Raw genomic sequence first — 24,606 nt, forward strand, 5'->3', positions numbered from 1 at the left:
ATATGGGGTAGGTTATGGGGCACGTACGGGGGGTGGTGGGGCAGGCAATGGGGTGTGGGGAGATGTGGGGCAGGGGACCACAGAGGAGCCAAAGTCAGCACTTGGGGTGTCCAAACAGGTTTATTGGGGGCTGCGGTGCTTGTGCCCCATAGATGTGGGTCTGGGCCCCATAGATGTGGGTCAGGATCCTTCGCTGTGAGTCAGTGACCCCCTTATGTGGGTCAGAGGCCCAGAGATGTGGGTCTGGGCCCCATAGATGTGGGTCAGGATCCTCCATGGTGGGTCCAGGACCCCCATTCTGAGTGCGGGACCTGCAGACGTGGGTCTGGGCCCTATAGATTTGGGTCAGGATCCTCCACTGGGGGGTCAATGACCCCTTTAGGTGGGTCAGAACCCCATAGATGTGGGTCGGGATCCTCCATTGGGGGGCAACGAATGACCCCCTTATGTGGGTCTGTGCCCCGTAGATGTGGGTCTGTGCCCCACTGATATAGGTCTGGGCCCCATAGATGGGGGTCAGGACAGCACATGGGCCACGGGCACCTTGGTGGGGCGCCCCCCCTGTGGCACCACGAGGTCATCGGGGTCCTCGAGGTCCTCGTCATCGGGGTCCAGACCTATGGGGGGGGGACAAAGGGGTCACTGTGGGGCCCTATGGGTCTCTGTGGGGTCGCTATGGGTCGCTATGGAGTCTCTATGGGGTCTTCATGGGTCCCCATGGGGTCTCTATGGGTCCCTATGGGGTCTCTGTGGGTCCCTACGGGTTCTCTATGGGGTCCCTATGGGGTCTCTATGGGTCCCTATGGGGTCTCTATGTGGTCTTTATGGGTCCCTATGGGGTCTCTATGGGTCCCTATGGGGTCTCTATGGGGTCTCCATGGGTCCCTACGGGTTCTCTATGGGGTCCCTATGGGGTCTCTATGGGTCCCTATGGGGTCTCTATGTGGTCTTTATGGGTCCCTATGGGGTCTCTATGGGTCCCTATGGGGTCTCTATGGGGTCTCCATGGGGTCTCTATGAGGTCTCCATGGTTCTCTATGGGGTCTCTATGGTTCCCTATGGGGTCCCTATGGATCCCTATATGTCCCTATGGGTCTCTACGGCTCTCTATGGGGTCCCTATGGGGTCTCTATGGGTCCCTATGGGTCTCTATGAGGTCCCGATTGGGGTCTCTATGGGGTCTCTATGGGTCCCTATGGGGTCTCTATGGGGTCCCTATGGGGTCTCTATGGGGTCTCTATGGGTCCCTATGGGTCTCTATGGGTCCCTATGGGGTCTCTATGGGGTCCCTATGGGTGTCTATGGGGTCCCTATGGGGTCTCTATGGGGTCTCTATGGGGTCTCTATGGGTCCCTATGGGTCTCTATGGGTCCCTATGGGGTCTCTATGGGTCCCTATGGGTCCCTATGGGGTCTCTATGGGTCTCTATGGGGTCCCTATGGGTCCCGCTCACCCCGCGCCAGTAGCCGCGCGCGCCGGCGGTCACGTGGGAAGGCGGAGGCGGTGCCCAGGAAGGCCCCGCCCCCGAGCGCGGCCACGAAGGGGCAGAGCAGGAGCGCGAGCCCCAGCGCGCGCGCGGCCGCCAGGGAGGAAGGGGCGGGGCCGGCGGAGGAGCGCAGCCAATCACTGAGCTGCGGGCGTGGGAACCGAAGGGGCGGGGTCAGCGCCCGGGCCCATTCATGCCCCTTGAGGCCCATTGATGCCCATTGACTCCCATTGATCCCCATTGACTCCCATTGACTCCCATTGACCCCACTGATTCCCACTGATGCCCATTGATTCCCATTGACTCCCATTGATTCCCATTGATCCCCATTGACTCCCATTGATCTCCATTGATCCCCATTGACCCCCATTGATCCCTATTGACTCTCGTACCCCACCCATAGCCCCCCCCAGACAACCACTGACACCCATACACCCACATATACACCCCATAGACACCCATATACACCCCACAAACCCCCATAGACCCTTCCATAGCCCCCCATAGACCCCCCATAGCCCACCCACAGACCCCCATAGCCCGCCCCATAGATGCCCATAGAAACCCACAGATGCCCATAACCACCACACAGACCACCACAGCCTCCCATAGACCCCCATAGCTCCCCATAGCCCCTCCACAGACCCCCCCAGACCCCCCAGAGCCTCCATAGACCCCCATAGCCCCCCCCAGACCCCCCATAGCCCCCCCCCCAGAGCCTCCATAGACCCCCATAGCCCCCCCCAGACCCCCCATAGACCCCCCATAGCCTCCCATAGCCCCCCCCATAGCCCCTCCACAGACCCCCATATCCCCCATAGCCCCTGTCTGACCGCCCCCACGAGCACGGGGCTCCCGGCGTCCCCCAGCAGGTGGGAGGTGATGATCTGCAGCGCCTCGGCCGTGGAGCGACGTGTGGGCACCACCACGTGCTGGGGGGGGAGGTCACGTGATCACACACGGACCCCCCCCCTTCCCCCATAACCATACACATGGACCCATCTGTGGGGGAGATGGGGGGATAGGGGGTTCTACAGGGGTCTATGGGGGGGGCTATAGGGGTCTATGGGGGTCTTTATGGGGGTCTATTGGGGACTATAAGGGTCTATGGGGGTCTGAGGGGTCTTTATGGGGGGTCTATGGAGGGCCTATGGGGGTCTATGGGGGTATATAGGTGTCTGTGGAGATCTATGGGGGATCTATGGGGGGCTATGTGGGGCTGTGGGGGGCTATGGGCGTTCTAAGGGGGTCTATGGAGGATCTATGGGGGGCTATGGGGGTCTATAGGGGTCTATGGGGCTCTATGGGGGTCTATGGGGGGTCTATGGGGGGTCTATGGAGGGGTCTATGGAGGGATATGGGGTGTCTATGGGGGGTTTGTGGGGGCCTATGGGGCAGGACCCACCATAAGGATCTCAGCCACGATGGCCCAGTTGAGGCTGAGCAGCGACTCCCCCAGGAAGATGAAGATCTGTGGGGAGAGACCCATAGAGACCCCATAGAAACACACAGACACCCCACAGAGACCCCACAGAGACCCATAGAGACCCCATAGAGACCCCATCAAGACCCCATAGAAACCCAGAGACCCCATAGAAACCCATAGAGACCCCATAGAGACCCACAGACACCCCACAGAGACAGCATAAAGACCCACAGATATGCCATAGCCGCCCCATAGCCCCCCAGAGAGCCCTATAGCCCCCCACAAATAATCATAGACCCACACAGACTCCCACAGCCACCCCACAGACACCCCCTTGCCATCCCATAGACCCACATAGCCCCCACAGACCCCCATAAACACCCCATAGACCCTCATAGTCCCCCCATTGACACCCCATAGGCACTCACATAGGCCGCCGTGGGGCTGGGCCGGGCGGCCATGATGGCGAGCAGCAGGCAGGGGGCAGCCCCCAGCAGCCCCATAGCGCAGAGCAGGGGCTCAGCCCGGGGGCAATGGGGGCTCCAGCGCCGGGAAAGCTCCGCCCCCAGCCCCACCCCCAGCACCCCCGAGGCCACCGTCAGAGCTCCGAAGAGCATGCTGGGAAGTGGGGAGATGGGGGTCAATGGGGGCTATGGGGGTAATGGAGGCAATGGGGTAATGGGGGGCAATGGGGATAATGGGGGTGATGGGGGAAATGGTGTGATGGGGGCAATGGGGGTAAGGGGGTGATGGGGGAAATGGGGGTAAGGGGTTATCAATGGGTATCAAAGGGTAATCAATGGGTATCAATGGGCATCAATGAGTTATCAGTGGGATCAGTGGGTTATCAATGGGTATGAATGGGTATCAATGGGATCAATGGGTATCAATAGGTTATCATTGGGATGAATGGGTTATCAATGGGATCAATGGGTTATCAATGGGATCAATGGATGCCAATGGGATCAATGGGTTATCAATGGGTTATCAATGGGATCAATGGGTGTTAATGGCTATCAATGGGATCAATGGCTATCAATGGGATCAATGGTTATCAATGGGTGTCAATGGGGATCAATGGGATCAATGGCTATCAATGGGATCAATGGGTGTCAATGGGGATGAATGGGTGTCAATGGTTATCAATGGTTATCAATGGGATCAATGGGTGTCAATGGGTATCAATGGGATCAATGGTTATCAATGGGATCAATGGGATGAATGGGTGTCAATGGGGATGAATGGGTGTCAATGGTTATCAATGGTTATCAATGGTTATCAATGGGATCAATGGGATGAATGGGTGTCAATGGGGATGAATGGGTGTCAATGGTTATCAATGGGATCAATGGGTGTCAATGGGATCAATGGGATGAATGGGTGTCAATGGGGATGAATGGGTGTCAAAGGGATCAATGGGATGAATGGGTGTCAATGGGGATGAATGGGTGTCAATGGGATCAATGGGATGAATGGGTGTCAATGGGGATGAATGGGTGTCAATGGTTATCAGTGGGTGTCAATGGGGATGAATGGGTGTCAATGGGATCAATGGGATGAATGGGTGTCAATGGGGATGAATGGGTGTCAATGGTTATCAGTGGGTGTCAATGGGGATGAATGGGTGTCAATGGGATCAATGGGATGAATGGGTGTCAATGGGGATGAATGGGTGTCAATGGTTATCAATGGGATCAATGGTTATCAATGGGATCAATGGGATGAATGGGTGTCAATGGTTATCAATGGGGATGAATGGGTGTCAATGGGGATGAATGGGTGTCAATGGTTATCAGTGGGTGTCAATGGGGATGAATGGGTGTCAATGGGATCAATGGGATGAATGGGTGTCAATGGGGATGAATGGGTGTCAATGGTTATCAATGGGATCAATGGTTATCAATGGGATCAATGGGATGAATGGGTGTCAATGGTTATCAATGGGATGAATGGGTGTCAATGGGGATGAATGGGTGTCAATGGTTATCAGTGGGTGTCAATGGGGATGAATGGGTGTCAATGGGATCAATGGGATGAATGGGTGTCAATGGGGATGAATGGGTGTCAATGGTTATCAATGGGATCAATGGTTATCAATGGGATCAATGGGATGAATGGGTGTCAATGGTTATCAATGGGATCAATGGTTATCAATGGGATCAATGGGGATGAATGGGTGTCAATGGGATCAATGGGATGAATGGGTGTCAATGGGGATGAATGGGTGTCAATGGGATCAATGGGATGAATGGGTGTCAATGGGGATGAATGGGTGTCAATGGGATCAATGGGATGAATGGGTGTCAATGGGGATGAATGGGTGTCAATGGTTATCAATGGGGATGAATGGGTGTCAATGGGATCAATGGGATGAATGGGTGTCAATGGGGATGAATGGGTGTCAATGGTTATCAGTGGGTGTCAATGGGGATGAATGGGTGTCAATGGTTATCAGTGGGTGTCAATGGGGATGAATGGGTGTCAATGGTTATCAGTGGGTGTCAATGGGGATGAATGGGTGTCAATGGGATGAATGGGTGTCAATGGGGATGAATGGGTGTCAATGGTTATCAATGGGGATGAATGGGTGTCAATGGGATCAATGGGATGAATGGGTGTCAATGGGGATGAATGGGTGTCAATGGTTATCAGTGGGTGTCAATGGGGATGAATGGGTGTCAATGGGGATGAATGGGTGTCAATGGGATCAATGGGATGAATGGGTGTCAATGGGGATGAATGGGTGTCAATGGTTATCAATGGGGATGAATGGCTGTCAATGGGATCAATGGGATGAATGGGTGTCAATGGGGATGAATGGGTGTCAATGGTTATCAATGGGATCAATGGTTATCAATGGGATCAATGGGATGAATGGGTGTCAATGGTTATCAATGGGATGAATGGGTGTCAATGGGGATGAATGGGTGTCAATGGTTATCAGTGGGTGTCAATGGGGATGAATGGGTGTCAATGGGATCAATGGGATGAATGGGTGTCAATGGGGATGAATGGGTGTCAATGGTTATCAATGGGATCAATGGTTATCAATGGGATCAATGGGATGAATGGGTGTCAATGGTTATCAATGGGATCAATGGTTATCAATGGGATCAATGGGGATGAATGGGTGTCAATGGGATCAATGGGATGAATGGGTGTCAATGGGGATGAATGGGTGTCAATGGGATCAATGGGATGAATGGGTGTCAATGGGGATGAATGGGTGTCAATGGGATCAATGGGATGAATGGGTGTCAATGGGGATGAATGGGTGTCAATGGTTATCAATGGGGATGAATGGGTGTCAATGGGATCAATGGGATGAATGGGTGTCAATGGGGATGAATGGGTGTCAATGGTTATCAGTGGGTGTCAATGGGGATGAATGGGTGTCAATGGTTATCAGTGGGTGTCAATGGGGATGAATGGGTGTCAATGGTTATCAGTGGGTGTCAATGGGGATGAATGGGTGTCAATGGGATGAATGGGTGTCAATGGGGATGAATGGGTGTCAATGGTTATCAATGGGGATGAATGGGTGTCAATGGGATCAATGGGATGAATGGGTGTCAATGGGGATGAATGGGTGTCAATGGTTATCAGTGGGTGTCAATGGGGATGAATGGGTGTCAATGGGGATGAATGGGTGTCAATGGGATCAATGGGATGAATGGGTGTCAATGGGGATGAATGGGTGTCAATGGTTATCAATGGGGATGAATGGCTGTCAATGGGATCAATGGGATGAATGGGTGTCAATGGGGATGAATGGGGCTCCCACCTCTCGCTGCTCTCGCAGCGGTGCCCCCGGGGGCAGGGCTCCCCCCTTCCCGTCGCCTCCCGGCACCGCACCAGGAACGCGGGGGCCCAGAGCGCCAGCGCCCCCGTCACGAAGGCCACGGCCGTGAAACCCAGCGTGGAGAGCACCAGCGAGCGGCTGGGGGGACACGGCACCCTATGGGACCCCATGGCACCCTATGGGACCCCATGGGATTCCTATGGCACCCTATGGGACCCTACGGCACCCTATGGGATCCTATGGGATCCTACGGCACCCTATGGGACCCCATGGCACCCTATGGGACCCCATGGCACCCTGTGGGACCCTATGGCACCCTATGGGACCCTATCGGATTCCTATGGCACCCTATGGGACCCTATGGGATTCCTATGGGACCCTATGGGATTCCTATGGCACCCTATGGGACCCTATGGGATTCCTATGGGACCCTATGGGACCTATGAGATCCCTATGGCACCCTATGGCACCCTATGGGATCCTACGGCACCCTATGGGATCCTATGGCACCCTATGGGATCCTATGGCACCCTACGGCACCCAATGGGATCCTATGGCACCCTATGGGATCCCTATGGCACCCTATGGTATTCTATGTTACTCCTATGGCACCCTATGGGATCCTATGGGACCCCTATGGCACCCAAAGGTACCCCAATGGCATCCTACAGCACCCTATCCTACCAATAGCACCCTATGGCACCATAAGGTACCATGGGGTACCCACAGACCCCCCACAGGCACCCATAGACACACATAAGACACCCACTGCCCCCCATGTCCCCATTGCCCCCCATGTCCCCACTGACTCCCACTGCCCCCCATGCAGTCCCTATGGCCCCCCCATGCAGTCACTTGGTGAGCAGGTCCCGGAGGTCGCTGCCCCACGCGCTGTGGGTCAGGGGGGTGCCAGGGGGGGTCTCGGTGCCCCCCCGGGGGGGGTCGGTCACCAGGGTCACCAACAGCGCCAGCGCCACCAGCCCCAGCACGGGGGTCACCTGCAGGGGGCAATGGGGGGCAATGGGGATCAATGGGGTCAATGGGGATCAATGGGGGTCAATGGGGGGCAATGGGTATGAATGGGGTCAATGGGGATCAATGGGAGTCAATGGGTATGAATGGGGTCAATGGGATCAATGGGGGTCAATGGGGATCAATGGGTACAAATGGGATCAATGGGGATCAATGGGGGTCAATGGGGATCAATGGGGATCAATGGGAGTCAATGGGTATGAATGGGGTCAATGGGGGTCAATGGGATCAATGGGGGTCAATGGGTATCAATGGGTATGAATGAGGTCAATGGGGGTCAATGGGATCAATGGGTATCAATGGGTATCAATGGGTATCAATGGGTATCAATGGGGTCAATGGGTATGAATGGGGTCAATGGGGATCAATGGGGATCAATGGGGGTCAATGGGTATCAATGGGGATCAATGGGTATCAATGGGTATGAATGGGATCAATGGGGGTCAATGGGATCAATGGGGGTCACATGGGGTCACGGGGGGGTTTCTCACCCGCAGGGCCCAGCGCCAATCGGTTGCCACCTCCTTGACCTTTGCCCCCGTGATGTAACCCAGGCCACTGGGGGGGGGGGGGGGGGGATGTGGGGTCATGCACCCCACAGCCCCCCATAGCCCCCTTTAGAACCCCCTAGACCCACCTGGCCTCCCCCTAGGCCTGCCATACAACCCCCACAGCCCCCCCATAGAGCCCCATAGCCCCCAAAAGATGCCCCATAGACACCCACAGACCCCCATAGCCCACCATACCCCCCGTCTAGACCCCCATAGACTCTCCATAGGCCCCCATAGCCCCAAATAGACACCCCATAGACCCCCCATAGCATCCCCTAGGCCCCCCATAGCCCCTCCACAGACCCCCATAGCTCCCCCATTATCCCCCCATATCCCCCCACAGACCCCCCATAACCCCCCCATAGACCCACATATCCTGCCCCAGACCCCCCATAGACCCCCATATCCCCCAACAGACCCCCATAGCTCCCCCATATCCCCACATAGACCCCTCATAACCCTCCATAGACCCCCCCATAGTCCCCCATATCCCCCCCACAGACCCCTCATAGCCCCCATGACCCCCCCATAGACCCCCATATCCCCCCACAGACCCCCATAGCTCCCCCATATCCCCACATAGAGCCCTCATAACCCTCCATAGACCCCCCCATAGACCCCCATTATCCCCCCATATCCCCCCACAGACCCCGCCATAGTCCCCTCATAGCCCCCCATAACCCCCCCACAGACCCACATATCCTGCCCCAGACCCCCCACAGACCCCTCATAGCCCCCATGACCCCCCCATAGTCCCCCATATCCCCCCCACAGACCCCTCATAGCCCCCATGACCCCCCCATAGACCCCCATATCCCCCCCACAGACCCCTCATAGCCCCCATGACCCCCCCATAGTCCCCCATATCCCCCCCACAGACCCCTCATAGCCCCCATGACCCCCCCATAGACCCCCATATCCCCCCCACAGACCCCTCATAGCCCCCATGACCCCCCCATAGACCCCCATATCCCCCCCACAGACCCCTCATAGCCCCCATGACCCCCCCATAGTCCCCCATATCCCCCCCCAGACCCCTCATAGCCCCCATGACCCCCCCATAGTCCCCCATATCCCCCCCACAGACCCCTCATAGCCCCCATGACCCCCCCATAGACCCCCATATCCCCCCCACAGACCCCCCATAGCCCCCATAACCCCCCCATAGACCCCCATATCCCCCCACAGACCCCCATAGCTCCCCCATATCCCCACATAGAGCCCTCATAACCCCCCACAGACCCCCCCATATCCCCCCACACCCCCCCATAGCCCCCCATTACCTGCCCAGGGGCACAGCCAGGTAGAACCCCCCCAGTGCGCGGCTGCGGGGGGGCCCGGGGGGGCTCAGGTCGGCCACGAGGGTCGGGGCCACCGTGGAGAAGGCGGCTTCACCAGCACCCACCAGCGCCCGCGCCAGCAACAGCGCCCAGAACCCCTGCGCCAAGGGGGCTATGGGGCTGGGGGGGCTATGGGGGTGTCTATGGGGGGATATGGGGGGGCTATGGGGGGCTATGGGGGGATATGTGGGGCTATGGGGGTCTATGGGGGGATATGGGGAGGCTATGTGGGGCTATGGGGGTCGATGGGGTTCTATGGGGATCTATGGGGGGTCTATGGGGGTCCATAGTGGCCTATGGGGGTCTATGGGGGGGCTAGGGCGAGCTATGGGGGGTCTATGGGGGACTATGGGGGGCTACTGGTGTCTATGGACGTTAATGGGGCCTATGTGACCACTGGGTTCAATGGGTGTGAATGGGGGTCAATGGGGATCAGTGGGGCTCAATGGGGATCAATGGGGTCTATGTGGGCTCTGTGGAGTAGGGGGAATAAAGGGGTTGCCCCACAAGCACCCCATTACCCACCCTGACCATCCCCCATACCCCCCCATAGACACCCTCAGCCCCCCACAGACCCCCATAGCCACCCATAGACCCCCACAGTGCCCCACAGCTCCCTCATAGCGCCCCATAGTCCCCCCATAGCCCCCCCAAAAGACCCCTATAGAGCCCCATAGACCCCCATAACCCCCCCATAGAGCCCCATAGACCCCCATAACCCCCCCATAGAGCCCCATAGACCCCCATAACCCCCCATAGAGCCCCATAGACCCCCATAACCCCCCCATAGAGCCCCATAGACCCCCATACCCCCCCCATAAAGCCCCATAGCGCCCCATAGCCCCTCACCTGGGGGGGCACGAAGCTCCCGGCCATGGTCGCAGCCGCCCATAGGGCAAGGCCGAGGCTCAGGAGCCGCTTCCGGCTCTTGCGATCCCCCCAATAGCCACAGAGGGGCGCCAGCACCATGTAACTGCCAATGAACACTGTGGGGCGGCCCCATAAGTGTGGGGCAGACCCCTATGTGTGGGGCAGACCCATAAGTGGGGGGCAGACCCATAAGTGGGGGGCAGACCCCTATGTGTGGGGCAGACCCATAAGTGGGGGGCAGACCCATAAGTGGGGGGCAGGCCCCTATATGTGGGGCAGATCCCTATGTGTGGGGCAGTCCCATTGCAGTGGCTCAACCCCCTATGTATAGGGCAGCCCCATAGCTGTGGCTCAGTCCCCTAGGCATAGGGCAGCCCCATAGCTGTGGCTCAGCCCCCTATGTATAGGGCAGCCTCATAGCTGTGACTCAGTCCCCTATGCATAGGGCAGCCCCATAGCTGTGACTCAGAACGTTATGTATGGGAGAGCCCCAAGGCTATGGGGCAGCCCCACATGTGTGGGGCAGGGGGGGTCGCACCTGTCTGCAGGAGCCCGGAGCTGCTGTCGCCGATGCTGAAGAAATCCTCAACATCGGGGAGGACGCCTGGGGGGGGGGGGGGGGAGAGAATGTGGGGCTGCCCCATAGCACCCATAGGGATGCATAGGGACCCATAGCAACCATAGGGACCCATAGCACCCATAGGGACCCATAGCAACCATAGGAACTTGTAAGGACCCATAACACCTATAGCATCCATAGGGACCCATAGCACCCATAGGGACCCAGAGCGACCCACAGCCACCCTATGTCACCCTATAGCGCCCCATAGAGCCCCCCCCAGGTACCGGCCACAGTGAAGCGGTCCATGTAGTTGAGCAGGTTGATGTAGCAGAGAATGGCGATGCTCAGGCGGGCCCCGGGGGGCGCTGTGGGGCAGGGGCCGTCGCTATGGGGCGCTATGGGGCAGGAGCCGTCGCTATGGGGCGCTATGGGGCAGGGGCCGTCGCTGTGGGCGCGGTGGGGCACGACGGGCTCCCCCCATCGCCGGTGTCGTCGGCGCGAAGCAGCTCCGGCCCCGACGCCATGGGGCAGGCCTGGGGAGGGGGAAACAATGCGGGGGGGTTATGGGGCTGCCCCATAGAGAGCGGCGCCAGAGACATACACAGACGCTATAGAACACTATAGACCCCCACAGACCCCTACAGACCCCACAGACACCCATAGACACCCCATGGACCACCATAGACCCCCCACAGGCCCCCACAGACCCCCTATAGATGCCCACAGACCCCCCATAGAGCCCCACAGACCCCCATAAACCCTCCATAGACATCTACAGACACCCCATAGCCCCCACAGATCCCCACAGACCCCTATAGAGCCCCATAGACCCCACAAACCCCCCCCAGACTCCCATAGAGCCCCACAGACCCCCCACAGACAACCCATAGTCCCCCATTGCCCCCCCACAGACCTCCACAGACCCCCATAGTGCCCCATAGACCCCCCACAGACCCCTATAGACACCCCATAGTCCCCCACAGATCCCCATAGACCCCCCATAGAGCCCCATAGACCCCATAAACCCCCACAGACTCCAATAGAGCCCCATAGACCCCCCTTAGACCCCCATAGCCCCCCCATAGAGCCCCACAGATCTTCCACAGACCCCTCACAGACCTCTATAGAGCCCCATAGACCCCCCATAGACCACTATAGAGCCCCATAGACCCCCATAGACAAAACATAGACCCCCACAGCCCTCCCATAGAGCCCCATAGACTCCACAGACTCCCCACAGACCCTACAGAGCCCCATAGACAAAACATAGACCCCCATAGCCCCCCCATAGTGCCCCACAGACCCTCCAGACCCCACATAGACCCCTACAGACCCCCATAGACCCCATAGAACCCCATAGGACTCCCCATAGACCCCCATAGAGCCCCACAGACCCTCCACAGACCCCCATAGAACCCTATATAGCCCCATAGAGCCCCACAGCCCCCCATAGCGCCCTATAGCGCCCCATAGCCCCCGATCACGTGATCTCCCCCTTTCCCAACCCCCCGGTTACCCGCCCGCGAGTCGCTGCCGCCGCGGCGTCACGTGATCTCGCTCACGTGACAGCACCCCCCCCTTCCTCATTGCCCCTCCCCTTCCGGCCCTGGGAAGGAACCAATCCGGAAGCGCCTTGGGAAGGGGACCGCGGGGTTTCGTCGTGACGTCGCCGGTGACGTCAGCTCGTGTCGTTCCCCCCCGCCACGTCGTGACGTCACATCCAGGGATGACCCCCCCGAGGGGGCGTTGTGACGTCATCGCGTCATCGTCTGCGTCGTACACCCGGGGTTGCTCGCACGCGATTGGCTGAGCTTGGCCCCGCCCCCTTGGCGCTGATTGGCTGGGGGGGGGGCTGGGAGTGGCGCCAAGAGACACAATGGGATCAATGGGATCCATTGGGATCAATGGGATCCATACTGGGATCCATGCTGGGATCAATGGGATCCATTGGGATCAATGGGATCCATACTGGGATCAATGGGATCCATACTGGGATCCATGCTGGGATCAATGGGATCCATTGGGATCAATGGGATCCGTACTGGGATCAATGGGATCCATACTGGAAGCCATTGGGAGAAGTGGGATCCATACTGGGATCAATGGGAATGGCACTGGGAGCACTGGGATCAATGGGATCCATTGTGATCAATGGAATCCATACTGAGAGCCATTGGGATCAATGGGATCTGTACTGGGAGCACTGGGGTCAATGGGATCCATACTGGGATCAATGGGATCCATACTGGGAGCACTGGGATCAATGGGATCCGTACTGGGATCAATGGGACCAATGGGATCCGTACTGGGAGCCATTGGAAGCAATGGGATCCATACTGGGAGCACTGGGATCAACAGGATCCATACTGGGATCAATGGGATCTGTACTGGGAGCACTGGGATCAATGGGATCTGTACTGGGGTCGATGGGATCCATACTGGGAGCACTGGGATCAATGGGATCCATACTGGGAGTGCTGGGATCACTGGGATCCATACTGGGATCAATGGGATCTGTACTGGGGTCAATGGGATCCATACTGGGATCAATGGGATCAATGGGATCCATACTGGGAGCACTGGGACCAATGGATCCGTACTGGGATCAATGGGGTCAATGGGATCCGTACTGGGATCAATGGATCTGTACTGGGATCAATGGGATCAATGGGATCCGTACTGGGATCAATGGGATCCGTACTGGGGTCAATGGGATCCGTACTGGGGTCAATGGGATCCGTACTGGGATCAATGGGATCTGCACTGGGATCAATGGGATCAATGGGATCCGTACTGGGATCAATGGGATCTGCACTGGGAGCCATTGGGATCAATGGGATCCGTACTGGGATCAATGGGATCTGCACTGGGAGCCATTGGGATCAATGGGATCTGCACTGGGATCAATGGGATCTGCACTGGGAGCCATTGGGATCAATGGGATCCATACTGGGATCAATGGGATCAATGGGATCCGTACTGGGATCAATGGGATCCGTACTGGGATCAATGGGATCAATGGGATCCATACTGGGATCAATGGGATCTGTACTGGGATCAATGGGATCTGCACTGGGAGCCATTGGGATCAATGGGATCTGCACTGGGATCAATGGGATCTGTACTGGGATCAATGGGATCTGTACTGGGAGCACTGGGACCCCTGCTGGGATCAATGGGATTCCCCCCCCTCCCCTCCCCTCCCCTCCCCCTCCTTCCCCTCCCCCCGCAGCAGCTGCAGGGTGGGGGAGGGGCAGCAGGTGCGGGGTCCCCCCCTCCCCCTCCCCCTCCCGTTTCTATTCCCGGTTATTCCCGAGAAAGGGCACGAGGAGCCTCAAGGCGGGGGGAGGGGCGAGGAAAGGGGCGGGGCCGGACCCCTCCCCCCCAAGGGGGGCAATAAAACCCCCCGCGATTGGACGGAGCCCACAGCGACCCCCCCCCGTCTGCGAGGAGACAATGGTGAGAGCCTGACCCCCATAGAGCCCTATAGAAACCCCATAGACACCCCATAGAGCCCTATAGATACCCCATAGACCCCTATAGAACCCCCATAGACCCCTATAGATACCCCATAGACCCCTATAGACCCCCTATAGAACCCCATAGACCCACTATAGACCGCTATAGATACCCCATAAACCCCTATAGATACCCTACAGTTCCCCTATAGAGCCTATAGATACCCCACAGACCCCTATAGATACCCAATAGAGACCCATAGCGCCAAGCAGAGCCCCATAGGGGCCCTATGGAGCCCCATGGGGACCCCTTGGACCCTCCCAACCCCCCAATAGACACTCACAGAGCCCCCATAGACACCCATAGCTCCCCTTTATTACCCCATAGACCCCCCATAGCCCCACCATAGACCCCCATGGACACACCATAGAGCCCCATAAACATGCCACAGAGCCCCATGGACCCCCCATAGACCCCCACAAAGCCCCATAGACCCCCTATAAAGCCCCCCTATTAAGACCCATAGACCCCCATGGACACCCCGTAGACACCCCACAGACCCACATAGACCCCCATGCACACCCCATAGACCCCCATGGACACCCCATAGACCCCCACAGAGCCCCATAGAGCCTCATGGACACCCCCTAGACCCCCATAGACACCCCCTAGACCCCCATAGAGCCTCATGGACACCCCATAGACCCCTATAGACACCCCCTAGACCCCCATAGAGCCCCATGGACACCCCACAGAGCCCCATAGACACCCCACAGACCCCCATAGAGCCCCATGGACACCCCATAGACCCCCCACAGAGCCCCATAAGGACCCACAGCTCCCCACAGGCCCCCAAGAAGGCGAAGCGCCGCGCGGCCGAGGGCAGCTCCAACGTCTTCTCCATGTTCGACCAGACCCAGATCCAGGAGTTCAAGGAGGTGGGGACCCCCATTGGCCCCGCCCCCTTCCCCTTAAGCTCCGCCCCCCTCCCCATTCATCCCTATGGATAACCCTGCCCCTCATTCACCCCCGCCCTCTCCTTCCCCTTCCCATTCACCTCGATGGGGCCCCCTTGTGGCCACGCCCCCCCGCGGTCTGATTGATCCCCGCGCTCCCTTTGGCTCCGCCCCCTTTCCCAGGCCTTCACGGTCATTGACCAGAACAGGGATGGGATCATTGACAAGGACGACCTGAGGGAGACCTTTGCCGCCATGGGTAGGGGCGGGGCTATAGGGGGCGGGGCCTAAAGAAAGGGGAGGGGCTTGAAGGGAAGGGGCTGCAATGGGGAAGGGGAGGGGCTTAGAGACTGGACTGCAATGGGGAAGGGGAGGGGCTTAATGGGAAGGGGAGAGGCTTCAATGGATGCCTATGGGAAAGGGGAGGGGCTTGGAGATGGGCGGGGCTTGTGGCAAGGGGGTGTGGCTTCATCTGAATGGTGGGTATAGGGAAGGGGGTGGTCTGTGGGGCAGGGGACGTGGTCTATGGGGCAGGGGACATGGTCTATGGGGCAGGGGACGTGGTCTATGGGGCAGGGGATGTGGTCTATGGGGCAGGGATGTGGTCTATGGGGCTGGGGGCGTGGTCTATGGGGCAGAGGGGCGTGTCCTGCTGAGGCCCCGCCCCTCCAGGCCGTATGAACGTGAAGAACGAGGAGCTGGACGCGATGATCAAGGAGGCTTCGGGCCCCATCAACTTCACCGTGTTCCTGACCATGTTCGGGGAGAAGCTCAAGGGTGAGCCCCATAGCGACCCATAGACACCACAGGGACCCATAGAGACCCATAGGGAACCATAGAGACCCATAGCGACCATAGGGACCCATGGGGACCCACTGACCCACTGGCACCGTCCAATCAGGTGCGGACCCTGAGGACGTCATCATGGGGGCGTTCAAGGTGCTGGATCCCGATGGGAAGGGAACCATCAAGAAGAGCTTGTGAGATATGGGGGGGATGTGGGGTGTGGGGTGTATGGGGTGTGGGATATGGGGTATATGGGGTATGGGATATGGGGTATATGGGGTGTGGGATATGGGGTTTATGGGGTATGGGATATGGGGTATATGGGGTATGGGATATGGGGTGTGGGATATGGGGTATATGGGGTATGGGATATGGGGTATATGGGGTATATGGGGTGTGGGATATGGGGTATGGGGTATAGGATATATGGGGTATGGGGTATATGGGGCGTGGGATATGGGGTATATGGGGTATATGGGGTATGGGATATGGGGTATATGGGGTATGGGATATGGGGTATATGGGGTTTATGGGGTATGGGATATGGGGTATATGGGGTATGGGATATGGGGTGTGGGATATGGGGTATATGGGGTATGGGATATGGGGTATATGGGGTATATGGGGTGTGGGATATGGGGTATGGGGTATAGGATATATGGGGTATGGGGTATATGGGGCGTGGGATATGGGGGATATGGGGTATATGGGGTATATGGGGTATGGGATATGGGGTATATGGGGTATGGGATATGGGGTATATGGGGTTTATGGGGTATGGGATATGGGGTATATGGGGTGTGGGATATGGGGTATATAGGGTATATGGGGTATTATGGGATATGGGGGTTCAGGGGGCGTGGCCATCTCTAAGCCCCACCCCTTTGCCCCCCCCCAGCCTGGAGGAGCTCCTGACCACCCAGTGTGACCGGTTCACCCCCGAGGAGGTGAGGCCCATATGGGGGGGTCTATGGGGGGTCTATAATGGTCTGTAGGGGCCCCTATAGGGGGTCTATAATGGTCTACAAGGGGGTCTATGGGGGGGTCTATAATGCTTTATAGGGGGGTCTATGGGGCATTTATAATGGTCTATGGGGGGGTCTATGGGCGTGGTCTATAATGGTCTGTAGGGGCCCCTATAGGGGGTCTATAATGGTCTATAAGGGGGTCTATGGGGGGGTCTATAATGCTTTATAGGGGGGTCTATGGGGGGGGTCTATGGGGGTGGTCTATAATGGTCTATAGGAGGTCTATAGGGGGGTCTGTAACTGTCTATAGGGGGTCTATAATGCTCTATGGGGGGGTCTATGCGGGGGTCTGTAATGGTCTATAGGGGGTCTATGGGGGGTCTCTTATGGTGTATGGGAGGCGTACAGGGGATTCTATAGGAGGGTCTATAATGGCCTATGGGGGGGGGGTCTATAACGGCCTATAGGGGCCCCTATGGGGTGTCTCTAATGGCCTATGGGGCTCAGATCAGGAACATGTGGGCCGCCTTCCCCCCCGACGTGGCCGGCAACGTGGACTACAAGAACATCTGCTACATCATCACCCATGGGGAGGACAAGGAGGGCGAGTGAGGGGGGCACGCACCGGGACCCCCCATTGCCTGCAATGGAACCCCCCAATAAACCCCATTGCCTGCAATGGAACCTCCCATTAAACCCCATTGCCTTCAATGGAACCTCCCATTAAACCCCATTGGATTCAACGGAACCTCCCCTTAAACCCCATTGCCTGCAATGGAACATCCCATTAAACCCCATTGCCTGCAATGGAACATCCCATTAAACCCCACTGCCTGCAATGGAACATCCCATTAAACTCCATTGGATTCAATGGAACATCCCATTAAACCCCATTGGATTCAATGGAACATCCCATTAAACCCCATTGCCTTCAATGGAACATCCCATTAAACCCCATTGCCTGCAATGGAACATCCCATTAAACCCCACTGCCTGCAATGGAACATCCCATTAAACTCCATTGGATTCAATGGATCATCCCATTAAACCCCATTGCCTTCAATGGAACATCCCATTAAACTCCATTGGATTCAATGGAACGTCCCATTAAACTCCATTGGATTCAATGGAACATCCCATTAAACCCCATTGCCTGCAATGGAACCTCCCATTAAACCCCATTGGATTCAATGGAACATCCCATCACCGCCCCATTGGCTCATTGGACGCTCCCACGACCCCCATTGGCTCATTGGACGCTCCCACGCTCCCCATTGGCTCAATGGGACCTCCCACCCTCCCTCATTGGAACATACCAAGCCCGGGAGGAAGGAGGGGATCCCTTCAAACCCAAAGGCCCCCCATTGGGTTCTATGGGCCCCCCCTTTGTTCCATTGGAGCCCCCCAAGGTTGATGGGAATAAATTGACCCTTTTGGACTCTTGGGGTCCCCCCCATTGATGAAAGGGGGAGATGGGGGGGGGGCATCAAGGGATGGGGAGGAAATGGCCCAAAATGGGGGGAAATGACCCAAAATGAATAGATTTAGACCCAAAATGGGGGGAAATGACCCAAAATGAATAGATTTAGACCCAAAATGGGGGGAAATGACCCAAAATGAATAGATTTAGACCCAAAATGGGGGGAAATGACCCAAAATGAATAGATTTAGACCCAAAATGGGGGGAAATGACCCAAAATGAATAGATTTAGACCCAAAATGGGGGGAAATGACCCAAAATGAATAGATTTAGACCCAAAATGGGGGGAAATGACCCAAAATGAATAGATTTAGACCCAAAATGGGGAAAATTTGACCCAAAATAGGAGGACTTGACCCAAAATGGGGAGAATTGGACCCAAAACGGGACCTTATGGTGGTTGTAATGGGTTCATTGGCCATCTATGGGTCCGTTGGCCATCTATGGGTCCACTGGCCATCTATGGGTCCATTGACCATCTATGGGTCCATTGGCCATCTATGGGTCCATTGGCATCTATGGGTCCATTGACCATCTATGGGTCCATTGGCCATCTATGGGTCCATTGGCATCTATGGGTCCATTGACCATCTATGGGTCCATTGGGCATCTATGGGTCCATTGACCATCTATGGGTCCATTGACCATCTATGGGTCCATTGGCCATCTATGGGTCCATTGACCATCTATGGGTCCGTTGGCCATCTATGGGTCCATTGACCATCTATGGGTCCGTTGGCCATCTATGGGTCCGTTGGCCATCTATGGGTCCATTGACCATCTATGGGTCCGTTGGCCATCTATGGGTCCATTGGCCATGTATGGGGCAGGCCATTGGGCACCTATGGGGCAGGGCAGGCCATGGGGCCCCTCACTGGAGCAGGTGCTGGGCGCAGAGCGGGCAGTAGAGCTTCCCGTCGCGCTGCTGTGGGGCGGCCCCATCCAGGGGCTGGAGGCAGAAGGAGCAGCTCGGCTGGGAATGGGGCTGGGAATGGGGCTGGGAATGGCGCTGGCACACGGGGTGCCCGTTGGCCTCGAAGAAGGTGCCTCCGGTGATGGGAGAGGAGCATTCCTGAGGGTGGGATAACGGGATTAAGGGTATGGATATGGGGTATACGGGGTATGGGGTACATGGGGTATGGGATATAGGGGGTATAGGATATAGGGGGTATGGGGTATATGGGGTATAGGATATAGGGGGTATGGGATATATGGGGTATGAGATATGGGATATATGGGGTATAGGATATAGGGGATATGGGGTATATGGGGTATAGGATATAGGGGGTATGGGATATGGGATATATGGGGTATGGGATATAGGATATGGGTTATATGGATGTGGGATATGGGCTATGGGGTATATGGGATACATGGGATAAATGGGATATGGGATATATGAGATATATGGGCTCTATGGGTCTCTATGGAGCTCTATGGGGCTCTATGGGCTCTATGGAGCTCTATGGGTCTCTATGGAGCTCTATGGAGCTCTATGGGGTTCTATGGGCTCTATGGAGCTCTATGGGGCTCTATGGGCTCTATGGGCTCTATGGGGCTCTGTGGAGCTCTATGGGTCTCTATGGGGCTCTATGGGTCTCTATGGGGCTCTATGGGCTCTATGGAGCTCTATGGGTCTCTATGGGTCTCTATGGGCTCTATGGAGCTCTATGGGTCTCTATGGGTCTCTATGGGCTCTATGGAGCTCTATGGGTCTCTATGGGGCTCTATGGAGCTCTATGGAGCTCTATGGGTCTCTATGGAGCTCTATGGGGCTCTATGGGTCTCTATGGAGCTCTATGGGGCTCTATGGGTCTCTATGGAGCTCTATGGAGCTCTATGGGGTTTCTATGGAGCTCTATGGGGCTCTATGGGTCTCTATGGAGCTCTATGGGGCTCTATGGGTCTCTATGGAGCTCTATGGAGCTCTATGGGGTTTCTATGGAGCTCTATGGGCTCTCTGGGCTCTCTGGGGCTCCCTGGGTCCTCACCGCGCACACGAAGCACTGGGGGTGCCAGAGCCCCTGCAGGGCCGCGATGAACCCGGCCAGGATGGGGCGGGCGCAGCCCCGGCAGCGGCTCCCAAAGAGGAGCCCAAAGTCCTGGGGGCAGTAGGGGAGGAGGTCCCGGGCCAGGAACCCTGCAATGGGAACGGGGGTGGGGGGGGTTATTGGGGGTGTGGGGGATGTGGGGAGTGTGGGGGGTGTGGGGGGTGTGTGTGGGGTAATGGGGGGTATGGGGGTTGTGGGGTTATGGGGGTTATTGGGGGGGTGGGGGGTGTGGGGGATATGGGGGTTGTGGGGTTATGGGGGTTATTGGGGGGGTGGGGGGTGTGGGGGATATGGGGGTGTGAGGGATGTGGGGAGTGTGGGGGATGTGGGGGTATGGGGGGTGTGGGGGGTAATGGGGGGTATGGGGGGTATGGAGTTATGGGGGTTGTGGGGGTATGGGGGTGTGAGGGATGTGGGGAGTGTGGGGGGTGTGGGGGGGTATGGGGGGTAATGGGGGGTATGGGGGTTGTGGGGTTATGGGGGTTATTGGGGGTGTGGGGGATATGGGGGTGTGAGGGATGTGGGGAGTGTGGGGGATGTGGGGGTATGGGGGGTGTGGGGGGTAATGGGGGGTATGGGGGTTGTGGGGTTATGGGGGTTATTGGGGGTGTGGGGGATATGGGGGTGTGAGGGATGTGGGGAGTGTGGGGGATGTGGGGGTATGGGGGGTGTGGGGGGTAATGGGGGGTATGGGGGTGTGGGGGGTATGGAGTTATGGGGGTTGTGGGGGTATGGGGGTATGTGGGGTGTGGGGCGTGTGGGGGATATGGGGGGTATGTGGGGTGTATGGGGTATATGAGGTATATGGGGTATGTGGTGTATAGAGGGGATGGTGGTAGGGAGTATAGAGGATGTGTGGGGTACATGGCTTATGTGGGGTATAGGGCATGTATGGGCTATACGGGATGTATGGGGTATATGGGATGTATGGGGTCTATGGGGTATGGGATATGGGGTCTATGGGGTGCATGGGGGCTCTGACCCTGCTCCCCCAGCACCGCCCCACAGTGGGTGCAGCAGAAGTGCTCCGGGTGCCAGGTCTTGTCCAGCGCCGTCACCATTTGCTGCAGGGGAGGGGGGGCTCCATCCCATAATAGCACAGAAAGGACCCCCCCCATCACCCCCATTGAGCCTCATTGCTCCCCATTGCCCCCATTACTCCCATTGCCCCTCATAGACCCCCAACTGCCCCCCATTACCCCTATTGCCCCCCATTGCCCCCATCACCCCCATTACCCCCCATTGCCCCCATTACTCCCATTGCCCCTCATAGCCCCCCAACTGCCCCCCATTACCCCCCATTGCCCCCATTGAACCCCATTGCCCCCCATTGCCACCATTACCCATTGTGCCCCGTTACCCCCATTGCCCCCATTACTCCCATTGCCCCCCATTGCCACCATTACCCATTGTGCCCCGTTACCCCCATTGCCCCCATTACTCCCATTGCTCCCCATTGCCACCATTACCCATTGTGCCCCATTACCCCCATTGCCCCCATTACTCCCATTGCTCCCCATTGCCACCATTACCCATTGTGCCCCATTACCCCCATTACTCCCATTGCTCCCCATTGCCCCGCATAGACCCCCAACTGCCCCCTATTGCTCCCGTTGCCCCCCATTATTGCCCCCCCACGTGACCCCGCCGCTCACGTGCAGGATGGGGCGCTGGCAGGCGGCGCACGTGGGCGCGAAGAGGCGCCCGTAGTCCTCCGGGCAGTAGGGGGCGCCCTCGCGCTCGAAGAAGGCGCTCCCGCCCAGAGCCTGCCCGCAGGCGGCGCAGCGGAAGTGACGCGGGTGCCACCAGCGACCCAGCGCCAGCAGCGCCTGTTGGGTGGGCGGGGCCAATGGGTGACGCGTCACGGGGGGGCGGGAGGAGCCAATGGGGTCCTCCTTTGGCTCCCATTGACCCCCATTGACCCCATTGACGCCACTGATCCCCATTGACCCCACTGACCCCCTTTGACCCCCATTGACCCCACTGATCCCCATTGACCCCACTGACCCCCATTGACCCCACTGACCCCCATTGACCCCACTGATCCCCATTGACCCCACTGACACCCAATGACCCCACTGACCCCCATTGACCCCACTGACACCCGTTGACCCCACTGACCCCCATTGACCCCACTGACACCCGTTGACCCCACTGACCCCCATTGACCCCACTGATCCCCATTGACCCCATTGACCCCACTGACCCCCATTTTGACCCCACTGATCCCCATTGACCCCACTGACCCCCATTGACCCCACTGATCCCCATTGACCCCCATTGACCCCACTGATCCCCATTGACCCCACTGACACCCAATGACCCCACTGATCCCCATTGACCCCCATTGACCCCACTGATCCCCATTGACCCCACTGACCCCCATTGACCCCACTGACACCCGTTGACCCCACTGACCCCCATTGACCCCACTGACACCCGTTGACCCCACTGACCCCCATTGATCGCCACTGACCCCCATTGACCCCACTGACCCCTTTGACACCCATTGACCCCCCATTGGCACCCACTGACCCCATTAACACCCCTGACCCCCATTCCCCCCTCACCTTCCCAGCAATGGGCTTCAGGCACCCCCCGCAGGGGCCCCTGCCCCCCACGGGCACCCCCTGCCTGTCCAGGTCCTTCTGCAGCAGCCGCAGCAGCGAGTCCAGGTCCTGCCCCACACTTGGGGGGCGCTGGAAAGGGGTGGGGGGGTTCAGGCACTTGTGGGGCCGAAAGGGCCCCGTGGGGCTCAGTGGGGCCCCCCCCGGCCTCACCTGGTGCTGGAGGTGGAAGAGGGACAGGGAGGCCATGAGCGCGTCCAGCTCCTGCGTGGCTGCAGAGGGGGTGCCCGGGGGGGCCGCGGGCCTGACGGGGGGGGACACCCGGTTTGGGGTCAAAAAACCCGATTTTGGGGTCAAAAAACTCCAGTTTGGGGTCAAAATGCCCCTTTTTTGGTCAAAAAAGCCCTTTTTTGGGCTGAAGCCGTCATATTTGGGGTGAAAAGACCCATTTTTAGATGTAAAGCGAAGTTTTGCAACGAAACAACCCCTTTTGGGGTCAAAACCCATTCTTTTGTTCAAAAAACCTTTTTTTTTTGTCAAAAAAACCCTGCTTTGGGGCCAAAATGCCCCTTTTTTGGGTCAAACGGCTCATATTTGGGGGTGAAAAGACCCCTGTTTAGGTGAATAGCGCAAGTTCTGTAATGAAACACCCCATTTTGGGGTCAAAAATCCCCATTTTGGAGTTACCCCCCCCTTTTTGGGGTGAAAAGACCCATTTTTGGGTCAACCCCCCCCATTTTGGGGTCAAAAATACCCAATTTTGGGGTGAAAAGCCCCGGGTTTGGGGTCCTGCTCACCCAGCCGGGGCTGCTCCATCCTCACCGGCGTCCAATGGGGCCTTCAGCTCCTCGGGGGGCTTCGAGGGGGGCAACTGGGCCAAGAGCTCATCTGAAGTGGGGGGTTGGGGTGAATAAAGAGGTTTGGGGGTCCCTGGTGTGCTTTGGGGTGAATCTGGGGAGATTTGGGGGGATTTTGAGGAGACTTGGGGGTGATTTGGGGTGAATTTCGGGAGATTTGGGGGGGGTTCGGGTGATTTTGAGGTGATTTTTTGTGACTTGGGGGTGATTTTGGGTGTTTTAGGGTGATTTCGGGGTGTTTTGGGGCGGTTTTGGGGTGATTTCAGGGTGTTTTGGGGTGATTTTGGGTGTTTTGGGCTGATTTTGGGTTGATTTCGGGTGTTTTGGGGTGATTTTGGGTGTTTTGGGGCGGTTTTGGTACCTGCGATGCAGCTGTGGGTCGCGTTCAGGTACGCGCGTCGTCTCAGCATCTC

At 57.5% G+C, this 24,606-nt stretch overlaps 3 protein-coding genes and 1 long non-coding RNA gene across 6 annotated transcripts; 2 read left to right on the forward strand and 2 right to left on the reverse strand.

Moving 5' to 3' along the window:
- The first annotated feature begins 145 nt into the window (after nucleotides 1-145).
- Nucleotides 146-618, forward strand: LOC133264406 (uncharacterized). Its single transcript, XR_009741642.1, has 3 exons — nucleotides 146-203; nucleotides 392-407; nucleotides 495-618. It is a non-coding gene; the product is annotated as an uncharacterized LOC133264406 (long non-coding RNA).
- Nucleotides 446-12,705, reverse strand: SPNS1 (SPNS lysolipid transporter 1, lysophospholipid). 3 transcript variants are annotated; one of them, XM_061444355.1, is made up of 13 exons: nucleotides 12,586-12,705; nucleotides 11,354-11,602; nucleotides 11,046-11,111; nucleotides 10,487-10,623; nucleotides 9,581-9,735; nucleotides 8,238-8,304; nucleotides 7,570-7,712; nucleotides 6,697-6,852; nucleotides 3,341-3,530; nucleotides 2,892-2,957; nucleotides 2,320-2,418; nucleotides 1,454-1,631; nucleotides 446-617 (listed from the first exon to the last, which is right to left on the reverse strand). In XM_061444355.1, the coding sequence occupies exons 2-13, from the start codon at nucleotides 11,373-11,375 to the stop codon at nucleotides 517-519; spliced, it is 1,380 nt and encodes a 459-aa protein (XP_061300339.1). In that variant the 5' UTR covers nucleotides 11,376-11,602; nucleotides 12,586-12,705; the 3' UTR covers nucleotides 446-516. The 3 variants fall into 3 exon arrangements, with proteins under 3 accessions (XP_061300339.1, XP_061300340.1, XP_061300341.1); XM_061444356.1 differs by lacking the exon at nucleotides 6,697-6,852; XM_061444357.1 differs by lacking the exons at nucleotides 8,238-8,304; nucleotides 9,581-9,735.
- Nucleotides 12,706-14,469: 1,764 nt separating this feature from the next.
- Nucleotides 14,470-17,869, forward strand: LOC133264403 (myosin regulatory light chain 11). Its single transcript, XM_061444353.1, has 7 exons — nucleotides 14,470-14,528; nucleotides 15,377-15,466; nucleotides 15,668-15,743; nucleotides 16,157-16,261; nucleotides 16,386-16,464; nucleotides 17,169-17,217; nucleotides 17,746-17,869. The coding sequence occupies exons 1-7, from the start codon at nucleotides 14,526-14,528 to the stop codon at nucleotides 17,848-17,850; spliced, it is 507 nt and encodes a 168-aa protein (XP_061300337.1). The 5' UTR covers nucleotides 14,470-14,525; the 3' UTR covers nucleotides 17,851-17,869.
- Nucleotides 17,870-19,555: 1,686 nt separating this feature from the next.
- Nucleotides 19,556-24,224, reverse strand: LOC133264411 (transforming growth factor beta-1-induced transcript 1 protein-like; the record flags this gene model as incomplete). The annotated part of the gene is made up of 7 exons (XM_061444363.1): nucleotides 19,556-19,790; nucleotides 20,710-20,858; nucleotides 21,752-21,833; nucleotides 22,425-22,598; nucleotides 23,340-23,468; nucleotides 23,550-23,640; nucleotides 24,134-24,224. Coding segments are annotated over 7 exons (917 nt in total), but the record flags the coding sequence as incomplete, so codon positions are not given.
- Nucleotides 24,225-24,606: the final 382 nt, after the last annotated feature.

Source organism: Pezoporus flaviventris, unplaced genomic scaffold (genome assembly GCF_033815535.1).
Source record: "Pezoporus flaviventris isolate CSIRO_AGI_PZ_B2104156 unplaced genomic scaffold, CSIRO_AGI_Pfla_v1 ptg000834l, whole genome shotgun sequence".
In the NCBI taxonomy this organism is placed as follows: Eukaryota; Metazoa; Chordata; class Aves; order Psittaciformes; family Psittacidae; genus Pezoporus; species Pezoporus flaviventris.

What these genes read in the sequence shown, in the direction of transcription:
- SPNS1 (XM_061444355.1), bottom strand. Translation starts at nt 11,375, where the DNA reads ATGGACCGCTTCACTGTGGCCG. An exon ending in CGCTGCGAGAGCAGCGAGAG is followed by an intron (nt 3,531 to 6,696) that starts GTGGGAGCCCCA and finishes CCCACTTCCCAG; the next exon opens with CATGCTCTTCGGAGCTCTGA. An exon ending in CCAGCCCCACGGCGGCCTAT is followed by an intron (nt 2,958 to 3,340) that starts GTGAGTGCCTAT and finishes CTCTCCCCACAG; the next exon opens with ATCTTCATCTTCCTGGGGGA.
- LOC133264403 (XM_061444353.1), top strand. An exon ending in GTTCGGGGAGAAGCTCAAGG is followed by an intron (nt 16,262 to 16,385) that starts GTGAGCCCCATA and finishes CCGTCCAATCAG; the next exon opens with GTGCGGACCCTGAGGACGTC. An exon ending in ACCGGTTCACCCCCGAGGAG is followed by an intron (nt 17,218 to 17,745) that starts GTGAGGCCCATA and finishes TATGGGGCTCAG; the next exon opens with ATCAGGAACATGTGGGCCGC.